We start from the raw sequence: 14,238 nt of genomic DNA on the forward strand, positions 1-14,238 counted from the left end.
AGGCCAATTAAGATAGCCTCATAACAAATCCCCCTTTAGAGGAAGAAAAAACACCAATTTAAACCAAAAGATTTGGAATAAAGAACGTACAAAAGGAAAGCAAAGAAATATGCAACTTTGAAAGCAATGCAACAATACAACTTTGAAATATTTTTAACACCCCCCTCCACCCACGGCAAGCAGAAACAAACACAGTGTGCTGAGATACCAACAATGTGCACAACTGAGGCAGTAAGTGGATACAGAGCTGGAAGCAAAGAGGATTGTGGCAGAGTGGGTGGTGAGAGCTACAGAATGATGTGGCAACAGGGGAGATCTCTGAGCTTCCATTATTACTTGCTAAACCTTTTTAGAAATCCAATGCTAAGGCAACTATTTTTGTTTCCTGGCTTCTGAGGGGTTGCTTAACCACATCCAGTAAGGCTAGATGGCAATTAAATTAAACGTATTTATAAACCATAGCCATGTAGCAAGCCCTTCTCAGAGCAGGATAAGTAAAGAGAGAGCAATCCCAGTTCTGATATGCAGGCAAGCTAGGTTTGAAAAACTTTTCTACTGCTTTGCATCAAGTAGTGCTCAAGATAGAATCAAGGAATTGTAGAGTTGGAAGGGACTTCAAGGGTTCTTTAGTCCAGTCCCCCGCAGTGCAGGAATCTCAACTAAAGCATCCATGACAGACGGCCATCCAACTTCTGCTTTAAAAACCCCAATGAAGGAGATTCAATCACCTCCAGTCCCATTCAAGGAAGCTGGATATGGTGAGCAGTTGTAGTCCACATCATCTGCAGGGTATGGGGGTACCATGCTGCCCAACACTGACCTATTGCCACACCTTCACCAATACCCAAAAGATTGCTCCTGGCATTTCAAACAGCAGTCGGTCCAAAAGAAATGTCACCATTTATTTTTATTTTTGTAGAACTATTATAAAATTGGCAAACTGTTAGCTGGTAATTTTACTATATCTTCTCAGAAGGCAACTGAAACAGACATTCCATAACTTTTATCGTGAAGCTTACTTACAAAAGAGGAATCTCAACAATCAGCTGAATGAGGCAGCACAGTAACTCTTCCATAAGGTCTTCACATTCTGATCCTGAAAGAAAACAAAGAAAAGTACCATTGCTGGATATTTTGATATTAGCAATCTATTTTGTGTTCTCATTTTGTAGTTTTATGTAGTGATCTGCCCTGTGGTCTTTGGATGAAGGGCTGTATACAAATGTAATTACTAGTAAGAATAAGAATGATCTGCTTTCCCTCCTTGAGAGAAAATTCGTCATTTTCATCCTGATTCCCATTTACTGAAGTTCAAACTCACTGTACCCCTCATGAAAAGCCTTTTAAAAATCCAGAATGTAATGTTGAAATCTTGGGGGAGGGGGCTTCTTGTGAAATTCGTACAAAATTAAACTGAGCCTTCAGATTTTCACTCTTACTACTGGGAACAAACTAAAAGGACAGCAGTTCTAGCTTCTCTGGAAGGTGGTTAGAATCCTGTGTTTCAGTAGAATTATGTCTCAATGAAAGAATGGAAGGAACCGATGGACAGGCAGACAGAAGAACAGGAGAGGGGAAAGAAGAGGGGTGAAATGAAGAGACTGAGAAGACAGATCAATTCGGCAATCCCTTGTGTGTCTTGCCTTTCACAACTACCCAAAGCAGGTGACTTTTATTCCTAGTCTACAAAATAGGGAATCTAGCCTAACTTGCCCCAAACTTGTCTATGGGAGCAGCTGAACTCATCCTCAGACTCTGATCTACAAGACCAACACTCTGGTTACTGGTTCACATTAGTTCTCAATAATTATTTATGCTTAATTCTTCAGACTTAAATATTGTAATACTTACATATAAATTTTAAAGCTATACAGATATCAAGGCTTTTTTGGGCTGTGTTCTGTAATGGTTTCATGTTTTGAATCCCAGCACTCTAAAAGACGGAGAACCACAGATCTAGAGCGGCATGAGAAGCTCATCCAACTTTTAAGATATATAGCAGAGATGTCTCCTGCCTCAGTTGAACATCATTTGAGCATTTCAAGAGAAATGAGAGGGCAAGCAGAAAATATAAATTGGCATTCAAGAGATAAAAGTGTGATTTTCACTGAAAGTTTTCTGAATTGCACTGTATTTGTAGATAGATCAATTCATTCATTCATCTACTGGCAGTCAAGCCCCAACCAAAGATGTGTTGCAGCAGTGGCATCGTTGCCCCTTTCTTGTGGTTGTCATTGTTGCTTAAGATTTTGTAAGAGAAAGATGGCATGAGAGAAAGGAAGTGAAAGTCAACAATAAATAGAGGAAAAACAGAGAGAGAGAGAGAGAGAGAGAGAGAGAGAGAGAGAGAGAAAGAAAGAAAGAGAAGCAACATATACAAAGCAAAATTTAAAGTGGGTCCTATGTTTCTGTTTGGGGTTAAAGGCACTGGATCTCAAAAGGTTAAAGACTACCAAGTTTAGTTACCTTAATGGGCAAAACAGGCCAACTGAGACACAATTAACAATTCTTTCAATTTTGTGCTTCCTCACAAAATTACTATCGGCATTGCACAGCTGAGAAAATAAGTAGTGGGAAGTGGTTTTTTTTCCTGAAATACAGTCATTAAGCAAAGACTTTAAAATGTAATTGCTTTCATAGGGTCCAAAGGCAACAAGAATCTTCCCCCACTTCCATTATGTTTACTTGGGGACATGTCAGTCATTTGCATCCACGAATATACATATGTTTTGAGAGAATTTTATAAACCATGAGTTCACAGAACTGGCACAAAGGGACATCATGTGCCATCATCATTAAAGTCTCAGCATTCCAAATGAGGAAATTATCTCAGTTTTATAGAGGGGTAAACCAAAGCAGGAAACAATCAGCTGGCAGAAGATCACAGTGAAGCAGAGATCACCACCAAGAAGGAACTCCAATTTCCTGGCTTCTGGTTCCCTGCTCCTAACCAACAAGACCACACACAAGCACCTTCTTTTTTAAAGATGTCATGCTGTCTATTAAACAAAGCAATTAAATGCCACTTTCTTCAACCAACATACTGCTAAAAAGTTTGCTGTCTTCATTAGCATGAATGGGACCAGCTCTAAGGTTTTGTCTGACATACTAATGTGCAGTCAGGGTCTTGATAAAAGAACAATAATGTTCCTTAATGACTAGTAGTGCTTTACTTAATGCCCAAGATGTCTTTCACCTTTGGAATATTATACTGAACACTCAGAACTAGCATGTGGGGCAGAGAAAGTTACACTGAGTTTTATGGGGGGAACAAAGAGCTGAGAGCTTAACTGGTCCAGAAGCTTGAGGTATCCCAAACAGCTGCTCTTTGAGAATTCAATGCATAATTAGACGATGTGCTACATACTATAGGAATCTTAGTTTCCAATATATTCTGCTTACGGTACATAAGGGAAAACGTTTTTCCCTATTCAAAAATACCATGCGGCCCGTAGCCCAGGGATGGGGAACTTGTAGTCCGCCAGATGTTTCCTGGACTTGAACTTTCATCATCCATGACCACGGTCGATGATGGCTGGGGTTGATGTGAGTGGAGTTCAACAACACTAGGAAGACCACAGGTTCCCTATCCTGATCTAGCCCCAGACTTCTCACCTCTGTTGAGACCAAGCTGCATAAGTCATCCCCCAACTGTCACCAAGTAGCAGTCATTCCATCAGGCTACATGAACTTTCTGATTTCAGCTGGTAAATTATAAGAACTGTAAAAATCAGTATCTGAGTTGTTTTCCTGCCCTCTTCCCTTCTCATCCCTTTCCCCTTATGTGTCAATTATTTTTGACTATAAGTCTGAGGGCCGGGACTATCTTAGCTTAGATTTTTTAGCTTCAGAGCAGGTTAAAAATACTTTAAAATAATATTAAATATTGATGACACCGCACTTCATCAAGCAAAGGAAGTTAGAAGAGAGAACTCATATGGCATCCTGCATCATTCTCTAACACTGTTTATTTTTTCTCCCCTTAATGTGTAAGGAATGTTGGGCTCTGCTAGAAACACGCAGTTTGAGGGGGAAGACAATTCTGAGAAAGGTGGCTCTTAGAACCTTTCCCCCTAGAAAAGTGTTCCATATGGCAGAGCTGCTAGTGGCAGAATTCAGCTTTGTGCATATCTGGTCCCACAAAGCTAATCTGGCTGCTACTCGGGCAACAGTTCCAGAGATTTTGAATTTCACACAGTTGGGGAGAGACCAGGAAGTTGTACATGGATTGTAAGAACCTGGCTTCTGTTGCCATTTTTTCTCGTAACTTCTATATAATGCCTTGAGCTACATTACGTAGTCGTAGAGCTTTTGTAATATCACAGATTATGCCACCAGAAGCATTTACAGTGTTTTCCCCTGCTCTTAAGCCAAAAATGGGCTTCCAGAGTGGCCCTGTCTTATTAAGCCTGTATTAAGATAAGGCTTTACCCACAGGCATAGAATCTTAAAGGTAAGACACGAAAAATGATCTCAGATCTGCTCATGTCTCTCACACACATACACGTGTCATCTTACACTTGTGTGCACAGAACTATTAATTTAAGGATCCTTCCTGGACATGACTGCCCACCACAAATGTTATTGCAAGGAACAGGATTACCTTGGAAAGAACAAGTATTGCTTAGAGACAAGGAATGAAAAGGGGAAGCAAAGGAGGTGAAAGGCAGAGCTATGAAAAGAAAAACCCTTATTTCCATAGTGGTCAACAGGGTTGAAGAAAACTTGGAAAAGAGTGACATGCAGCAGCCTGGCCAGCATCAAACCCATAAGACTAAACAAGTCAGGGACCAAGGTGTTCACAATTATAGGAAAGGGACATATTAACAAACGTGGGCTCTGACATAGAGGGGGACCTCATTAAGGACAGGGCTGGGTAGAAGGAATATGACAAAAGAGAGTGAGAGAATTGACATTAGCCATAACAATTATGTTTTCCCATCACTAATTTGTCACAGAATAATGAAAGGAGCCTCAGCCAATCAGATCATGCTTTAAGAGGTCTTACTACGCCTGCTGCAGAAATTGGGTTTTTATTTCTCAGGAAATGCAAACAAGGGTCCTCACCTTAGTTACTCTGTTTTACTCAGAAGAAACAACTACTGACCAAATTAGAGGTATACCTGCATTAGATACAACACTGGTTCCAGGGGACAAATTAAGTGTACCCATATATGATTCATTACACATATCAGTTATTCCCCTCTTCAGCAGCCACCCTGGGGAGGATCTTGGTGGTAACAACTGTGGCTTACCCTAATAAAACGATACCGGGCTTCAGCTTAACTTATTCTTGGTTTGCACTATCACCATGACTTTTGTTCAGAGCAAAGACATACCAAGCACATACTCATAGGGCAAGACCTTGAGCATGTGCAGAGTTCCAGATCAACTGTGGCTCTTGGTAGGAAAAAAGAGAGACTGGAAGAAAGGATGAAAAAAGCACACAGCACTTGACATCGTTTCTTAGTTGCAAAAGTTCTTGTAATGACCAGGTGGAATGGAAAAAGCTCAAGGAAAGGAGAAGGTTGATGGAGCTGATCTCCCAGCTAACAAGATGGAGAGGCCCATGCAGCCCCATTTTCCCGTCTGCTATATTATGATGTAATGTTTATAACTTTGTCTAAGTTAGAAGTAGGTATTTCATGCAGCCAGGTTTCTACCATGTAATTAAAGTTTTCACAAGGCTCTGCAGCTATTTCAGTCCAAGTTGTCACTCTCTTCCATCCCGTTCCTGCAAACTTTACTACTACTACTAGAAAAACACAGATGGCTATCTTCAGTAAAGTCTATAGATCCATCTTATCTTCCCAACATCTACTGTGTTGTGACATATTTTATGACAGATTTTAGCAGAAGTCTTCGGCATATGCGAGATGCCATTTGTTCCCTTAAAATTGTTAAACATTTACCATAAGAGCCTGGTGTTTTTTCCTCGTAGGTGAAATGAACTTGCAACTCCTCTTCTGACATTTGACAGATCAACACTTTGAGCAAGCAGCAAATAATGAACAGGGCATTGTGAGTCTGCCAGATAAAGAGGTGGCTAGAAGAGAAACAGAAAATTCAATGGTACATACCTCAAACACATCAAGAATTTTGGTTATAAGAATTGCTTTACAGCAAGCCAAGGACTGCTCCTGTAGGCCACCTTGTATGAATTAAAACTAAGGTATTGTGTGAGCCAAAAATATGCAATAAAAGGGTGATAGATAGATATATTTGAACAGACACGAAGAATAACAATATTCATACTAAGAATCACTATTGTATATAACATGAGTTCGGTTCAGTCTCAGGTCTTTCCTGTCCTATTTAGTTTCTAGATATGTCTGTACCTTGAACTTCTTCCTTTCTGCTCAAAATAAAAATCTCTACACCAGTTGCATAATGAAATGTTAGAATGAAGCACTTTTCAGCAATGCAAGAAATTCCATTTTGATGGAGAAAACGGGGGAAATGGAATTTCACATTTTCTATCCTATCCTAATGTAGTGTATTCAAGAGATAATGCCCAGGATTTAAGACAAATTGAGGTTTAACTGCAAAGCTTCATCAAGCTGGTTTGTAAATACTCCTAAAAATAATCACTTAAGCTGAAAAACAAATGTTTATTTTGCAAACCAGACAGCTGGTGGCACAACATTAGAAGCGATTGCTACATTGTAGATGGAAAAAACACGCACATAAAATAATTGCTAAATCATTATCTTAAACACTAAGCTCCAAGGAATTTTGAGTCACAGACTATAAATGTAAGAAAGAAGCATTGGGAAGCCATTTTTATTGTCTCCCCTTCCCCACCCTCAGCAAAAACTGGGACAGCACTACTCTGTGTAAGGGGTACACAGAGTATAAGGATTAATACAACCTTATGCAAGCAAATATTTCTTGTGCAACAAGCAGCAAAGTCTGTTAAGACACCGCTGCTTTCCAACATTATTATACCTCATCCCCACAATTATGAGACATGAAAGCAGTTTAACTGGAAATAAGTTATCAGATTGAAGACATCTAGGGCACAGGATACCTTGCTGACTATATCTGCAACCCCAAAATATCTCCCTGAGTGTAACTTCAGCTTCTATTGATGTTACAGGACACATAGTACTCGCAAGAAGACGTTTGTATAAAGTTGAGGTGGGTATCGTTCAAGCAGCCTACATTCTACAATCCACCATTATGTCGGCAACCATGTCGTGTTGCTCAACTTCATGGGCCTTGCCAGCAGACTGAGCCAGACAGCAGCCAATAAAAACAGAAGGCAGCGCCATGGGCTAGTTACACAATGCAAAACGACTGTCTGACCTTTTCAGCTACTGATGTCAGGATGCATTGCAAACTAGTTAGCATGACCTGCTGAAGGGAGACCAAAAAACAGAGGGCAAAACTTAATTGGTTTGGTATGCACATCACATTCAAATGCAGCATTTTCATCCAAGCTGCTGAAATCGCAGGTGCTTCACTGCTGCACCACTCCTGCTGCTTCTGCATTGCCAGGAACTAAGACATAGTCTGGCTCAGCATTACGTCCAAAACTGGGCTCATTGCTTGTTTCTCTCCAAGCAGACCACGACTTTGTTCTTGCTTACCACTCATGGTTTGTCTGGCAAGAAACAAACCACAAGTCTGGGTTCAGACACAACACTAAACTAGAATGTGGTTGGTTTCCCAGCAGGAGTAAGGGAAGAGCAAAGGGCCCACCATTTCAGCAGTGTACCTGTTCGCATTTAAACCAGAGTTTAGTTTAACTATGGTTTAAAGTGACATGCAAGTGAGGAAATGGTCATAAATCAAGATACAGTACTCTGGTGAAATTTCATAATAAACCCACTATAAACATGAGATAGGGATCCCTAAGGTAATGGGAAATCTGAACAGCTCCCAGACTATTTCCAGCACAGACTGAAATGTAGATTGCGTATTCCTTGATTACCCTATCAAGGTCTGTTCTATCTGCACAAAAATAGTCTGTGTGCTATTCAGATCTCCCATTTTTCGAATTCTTCAAAACTGGTATAGATGTGTGATACCTATATAACAAATCTACTTTTAGCTAACTATTCACAATGGGGGAAATCCATTATTTGTCAGAAGGCCTTTTTCTTTCTGAAAAATCTACCTAATAGGAAGATTCAGTGATTCTGCACACTCATGGATAAAAAGGGAATAACTTTCTACCAATCTATCTTCCTTCATGTTACAATTGTGTAGGTCTGAATGGGACCTGATCTATTTAGCCAGGACTGCTGTCTACAAGGTCTCAGAACCCACAGCGTACAACATTTATTGACACGAAAGTTTCAGTTTATTAGAAATACTCAAAACCAGACTTGCAGTTAGCTATGCACCCTGGATGGGTAGTATGCCAGTCACATTGCTGATTTCTGAGTACAATAAAATTTACCAGCTGGCTCCCTAGTGCGTACTCAGGCTGGTGAAGCAAAGGTGAACAAAACCCACAAACATGCTGCACTTACTTTTGACATTCTGCTGAAATTTTTAACTCTTTGGTTCTAGAAAGGAAGACTTTAATCAGCGCTGTTAGATTTCCTGTTCGAGGATTATTCTCCACTAGGAGGAAGAATTGTACAGGTTACACTTCAGGTTCAAACATTACAGCTGTGATCCTATGTACACTTACTTGACCTAGGAATGAGCCAAACTGAACCCAGTGGCACCTACTTCCTAACGAATGTGCTTAGAATCAAATTGCATAGGGGCAAAATCCAGTATCTGAAGGGTAAGCAAGCAAGGGAGCCATGGCCATGAGTTGGAGATCAGGGCCAATACAGGCTTTTGGGGCAACCTTTTTGGAGAGCCCATGTAATGTGATCATGGCAGAACTTTCAGGTGTAGCCTCCCACATATGCCTGCCACAAGTATTCATAAAATTCCTTAGAATTCAAATTGTTAAGTGTTCTTCAATGGCTTCATGGAACTAGATATTAGGGGGCATAAATGGTGCCTATGAAAAGAGATGCTTCAAGATTTGTACTAAGTGGAAGCAGAGCATTACACCACTTTATGCAAACGCATGGAGGGTGCTACAGGCCGTTCGTCTAAATCTAGCCCAAATTTAGAAGTTTCCACAGAATCTATATGTGAGACAGCACAGAGGCCACAAAGTCGAACCAGCATTTCTTACTTAATTGTTGTCCCTACCCCAGCTGTAACGTTTATCATCTTTATCATCATCAATATGTTAAATTTATGAACTGCAGGTAAAATTTGGGCAGGTTACAACCACTTTAAAATATTGTAAACTCTCAAACTGTGAGATCATGCTGTTGTGCATTTTTCTACAACTTCAAGTGGTGACCCATGATGTGAATAGAGGGGTAAGGAAGCATCATAACATAAGTAGTTCCTAACTGTTCTAAAGAGGGAGGGGAGAATTTAAAACAGATTTGCCATTTGGGGTGTCTCCCATAATATCCAGTTTTGCAATGTCCAGCTAGTAGCCATGACGGTTAAACAGAATCTATATTATAAGCCAGTCTAAGAGCTCTTTGAAGCCATGTGGCAGGACAGAAATTTCTAAATTCATAATTAATATTTCCAGTATGCCTACTCTGATTGGTCAAGACACTTCTTAAATTCAAAAGATGTTCTAGACAGGATCAAACATCACAATTTCAAAAAAGGCAGCTAACACTGATTGCAAATTTTATGTATTCCGCCTCTGCTTTATCTCCCACACATATTCTCCTTTGAAAACAGTGCTTTTAAATCCTTTTCTTTTTTAAAAAAGGGGATGAAAAACAACCTGTTCTACTACTTATTAATAAAGCTGTACCCAAGCCACTTCCTGTGACAGAACACAAAATAAAGCAAAAACCTGTGAAAACTTTATGTTCAAACAGCACATGCGGGCACAATATGTCTTCATATACCCTTGGGAGTGAAGAGAGGTTTTAAAAAACCCATGTACAGAGCACAGATGGGAGATATTAAATGTACCACAGATATAAAGGTTTATATAGAGCAGTGCGATTTACTAGGAACATTGACAGTACGAAGAACATGGAAATAAATACCATAATCAAAATAGCCTCTTACCTAAAGACTTGCAGACCGAGACAGCAGCTTCTTCCAAAAGCTTTAATTCGTCACTGAAGAAAAAAGAAAAATTGATTAGAGCCAACACCCTGAGCTTGCCAATTCTGGTAATTAATAAGACATAATAATAAATTTAAAAAAGGAAAGCAACTAACATCTGTTACTATGAAACATATTGTTCTTATGCGCTGCATTCTTAGACCTCCTCCGATCAAAAACACAAGAGTAAGTGAAAATAAAAATATAAACACAATGAAAAAACCATGAATTATAGTACTATATAGCACAATGCAAACTAAAAACCACCCAATGCCTCTTTGACGCCAGCTAAAGACTCACATGTTTTGAACTGCTTTTTTCCTAGCTTTTTATTTTTTATTATTATTCTGCTGGTGGTTTTTGTTGTAGCTGTTAGGGGCTGGATGTTGTTGCATTAGCATGGTTACTGGTTTTATTGTGTTGTATTTCACTGTTGTCTGCTTTGAGAATATTTACTCTTGGCCAAATAAATAAAACCTTGGAAGTGCTACATTATTTACTCAATCACAATAACCCCACAGCATACAGTGGTAGCTCAGGTTACATACGCTTCAGGTTACAGACTCCACTAACCCAGAAATAGTGCTTCAGGTTAGGAACTTTGCTTCAGGATGAGAACAGAAACTGTGCTCCGGCGGTGCGGCAGCAGCAGAAGGCCCCATTAGCTAAAGTGGTGCTTCAGGTTAAGAACAGTTTCAGGTTAAGAACGGACCTCCGGAATGAATTAAGTACTAAACCTGAGGTACCACTGTACACTGGAATCCCAGGCCTGCAGAAAGTAGCTAACAATGGGTAGCTTGTTACTTTGGTGAAATGGCTAGCTAGCATGCCAGTAAGGCAAGTGAGCAAGAATATGTGCATTCTATTGACTTCATGACGTCATGTAAACACTACTTTGTCTTCTTGGGCTACCTAATTGCATCTGAATAACATTAAATGACAGGCCACTAGCTCCTGAGCTTTTGACTCTTAGGGAACATTTGCCATCTTTTCTGTGTATATACAGGACCCAAAGTTTGCTCCTGTTAGATACTGGCCGCACCTGTTGGAGCTCACGGTTACATCACCTGAACTTAGAACAGAACCTTCTCCATGGGCCCATACATTGTAGGGGAGATAAGTACCGTAATCCAAATTCACCTTATGCTTCCAGAATGTCAGAGCATGTTAACAGTTTCACTGACATTTGATAGCTATAAATCACCATTTACCCAGAATGTTTAAATTGTGAAGAGTTTCGCCTTTATACTGAAGGCGCTATTCTAATTTTAAAGGTACATCTACATGAAAGCTTCCCAGCCCACCCCTGTTTTACTAGTGGAAATGTAAGAGGCTATCCCTCTAAAAATACAGGTGGGTAATTTATGTCCCTTCAGATGTTGCCCGTCATATCTGTGAATTGGTTGTGCTGTCTGGGCTGATGGAAACTGAACTCCAACATCATCTGGAGGGCCACAGGTTCAACATCCCTACTGTAGATGCACAAACAATGTGTAGTGGGGAAATCGCACATCAACATCACTTAGAACTGCCCCCACTGATGCGCCTCCAGTGTTGAATCATATCCTCAGTACATATAAGCTGAATACTAGTAAGGATAGTAAGTGAGCACAATTGTGACCATAGGGCTGTCTCCAAATATGTCCAATGGACAAATCTATGAACACACAAGTGTTTCAATATCACTCAGTGAGTCTGTGACTAAAGTCGAGCTTGATCCAAGGTCATCTTGCAACTATATGTGTCTGAATAAAAAATGGTGGTTGCATTATTACTGTGTCTTTCCCTCTTCCCTCACAGATTTCTGCATTCCACAATAATCCAACAGTGACCCTGATCAAGGGATTGAACTGATCACAACTACAATCATCAAGTTTATTTAGATGTTGCTTTTCCAAATAATGCCCACAAATAAAGCAGCTCACAAGAACGCTAAACAAACAAAAATAAATAAATAAATAAATAAATTACATTTTTCTTCCAGTAGCACCTTAAAGACCAACTAAGTTAGTTCTTGGTATGAGCTTTCGTGTGCATGCACACTTCTTCAGATACACATCTGCATGCACACGAAAGCTCATACCAAGAACTAACTTAGTTGGTCTTTAAGGTGCTACTGGAAGAAAATTTTTTTGTTTTGTTTTGACTATGGCAGACCAACACGGCTACCTATCTGTAACTAAACAAACAATTACTTTAAAAATGTACAACAAAAGCATAAGACATAAATATATCCCAGGTCTATGCCCAGGTTTCATCAGGAGGCTTTGATGTAAACTTTTAAAACAGATGCCCCTACTTCCCTGTAGGACCAAGGAACATCTGGAAGGCATTTAAATACATAAATGCCACCGTATGGGTGACTAGAAGCATGGCTCATTCTACTAAAGCTTGCCTCTGTGTACCTAGCACTTCTAGAGACATGCAAAAGTACAGCCCCTCAAGATCTAGGGCCTGTATATAAATTAAGAACAGCACAAGGCCTGCGCACAGGCTTAAAATCAAAGGCCTGCAGAAATGCTCATAAGAGGAAATATGCTTGTGGAGAATGACCACCTTAGATTTGGGGTTTTTTAAAAAAATGAAAATTAGTTCTGCCCTAAAAAGTAAGAATTCAAGTACTTCTGCACACACTGCAAAAGTATACGATGCAGCTTTTAAAGATGTATGGACACATGGTAGAAACCCCAAACCAATGGAATGGATACATATGTTTATTCACCACCTGAAAAAAGTTATTATACTACACTTTTTATACTTATTTAACAATATGCAAACACACACACACAAAAATCAGGCATCGACTGATTTACTCACATCCAGCTGATGTGTGACTGTACACGTGTGCATTGCGGTGACCTGAAAGTGGCTGGAAAGGGGGAGTAATGGAGGCAGGGTGTAATGAGGTATGGCTTATGCACGCTCCACCGTCATGCAAGCCCCAAGCAAATCAGGGGTTGCTTATATTTGCAAGGTAATTTTAATATTCTAATTAATTTTAATCTATTGCATTATATAAAAATATAATTTATGTTCTATTTTCTTATGATATCGTAATTACTCCAGGAGTGAGAAAGCTCCAAAACAATTACATATTAACTATTTGTTTTTTATAACTAATATAGGTTGACCAAAATGTTTCAAATACAAATAACTGTGCACATTTGGGAAGTCTGGACACCACAGCATCACATTGTGTTTTGTTAAACCAGCTTTTTCCATGAGAATTTTCTGTGCACACCTTTCAGGGGCAATTAATATTTTTGCTACTGTTATTAAGTCTCCAGCTAGTTGTACTTCACATAACCTAATAGAATATTATGCTCGAAGCCCAGTCTATACATTATTTACTTCCCACAACTTATCGATTACAGACTGCAGGCAAGACATAAGGATGGCAGGTAGCAGAGCGCTACTCACTATCTTGAGAGGGATGTTTAATTTATTTTTGAATTACAATCAAAGTCTTGTGCCTCAAAAAGCCGAATTTGCATACATTTGATCACTTTGCATAATTTATATTGCTTTTGCCAGTCTTAGTAAAAAGCAAACAGTCATGCAGGGTATTGAAGCTCTGTTCATGGACACCAGGGATGCTGCTCAGCCCTCACCTGGCTTCTGAGATTCTACCAGGCATTTCCTTGCACACTTTTAATCTCGCCTTCAAACCTAGAAATTTGCTTTTGAAATTGAAAGCCAAGAATCTCAGCATGCTGAATGCCATGCTGAAATGCCAAATTTAAAGTAACTGCACTGAGCCATTCAGCCTTACACAAGGCTTAGGGAAGGGGTCAGCAAACTTTTTCAGGAGTGGGCCGGTCCACCGTCCCTCAGACCTTGTGGGGGGCCGGATTATATTTTGAAAGGGAAAAAATATGAACAAATTCCTATGCCCCACAAATAACCCAGAGATGCATTTTAAATAAAAGCACACATTCTGCTCATGTAAAAACACCAGCCAGGCCCCCCCAAATAACCCAGAGATGCATTTTAAATAAAAGGACAAAGCTCAGGTAAAAACATGCTGATTTCCGGACCATCTGCGGGCCAGATTTAGAAGGTGATTAGGCCGGATCCGGCCCCCGGGCCTTAGTTTGCCTACCCATGGCTTAAGGGGAGTGGACATCAGGGAGAAAC

General features: G+C 39.9%; 2 protein-coding genes across 11 annotated transcripts in view; one reads left to right on the plus strand and one right to left on the minus strand.

Moving 5' to 3' along the window:
• DYM (dymeclin) overlaps nt 1-14,238 on the minus strand; it is a 172,146-nt gene that overhangs the window by 133,598 nt on the left and 24,310 nt on the right. For all 10 annotated transcript variants that reach the window (XR_014539542.1, XM_083575620.1, XM_083575622.1 and 7 more), the window contains exons 4-7: nt 10,063-10,115; nt 8,481-8,574; nt 5,913-6,046; nt 1,024-1,096 (exon numbers count right to left, since the gene is read on the minus strand). Coding sequence is in view for 9 of the 10 variants with exons in the window: in XM_083575620.1 (XP_083431746.1) it covers nt 1,024-1,096; nt 5,913-6,046; nt 8,481-8,574; nt 10,063-10,115 (354 nt within the window). In the remaining variant the exon portion in view is untranslated. The remainder of the gene's footprint in view (nt 1-1,023; nt 1,097-5,912; nt 6,047-8,480; nt 8,575-10,062; nt 10,116-14,238) is intronic.
• Nucleotides 1-14,238, plus strand: part of LOC310744435 (uncharacterized protein) — a 399,988-nt gene that overhangs the window by 71,584 nt on the left and 314,166 nt on the right. The gene's annotated exons all lie outside the window — the stretch shown is intronic.

This window comes from Podarcis filfolensis, assembly GCF_964270895.1.
Source record: "Podarcis filfolensis genome assembly, chromosome: 11".
Classification (NCBI taxonomy): domain Eukaryota; kingdom Metazoa; phylum Chordata; class Lepidosauria; order Squamata; family Lacertidae; genus Podarcis; species Podarcis filfolensis.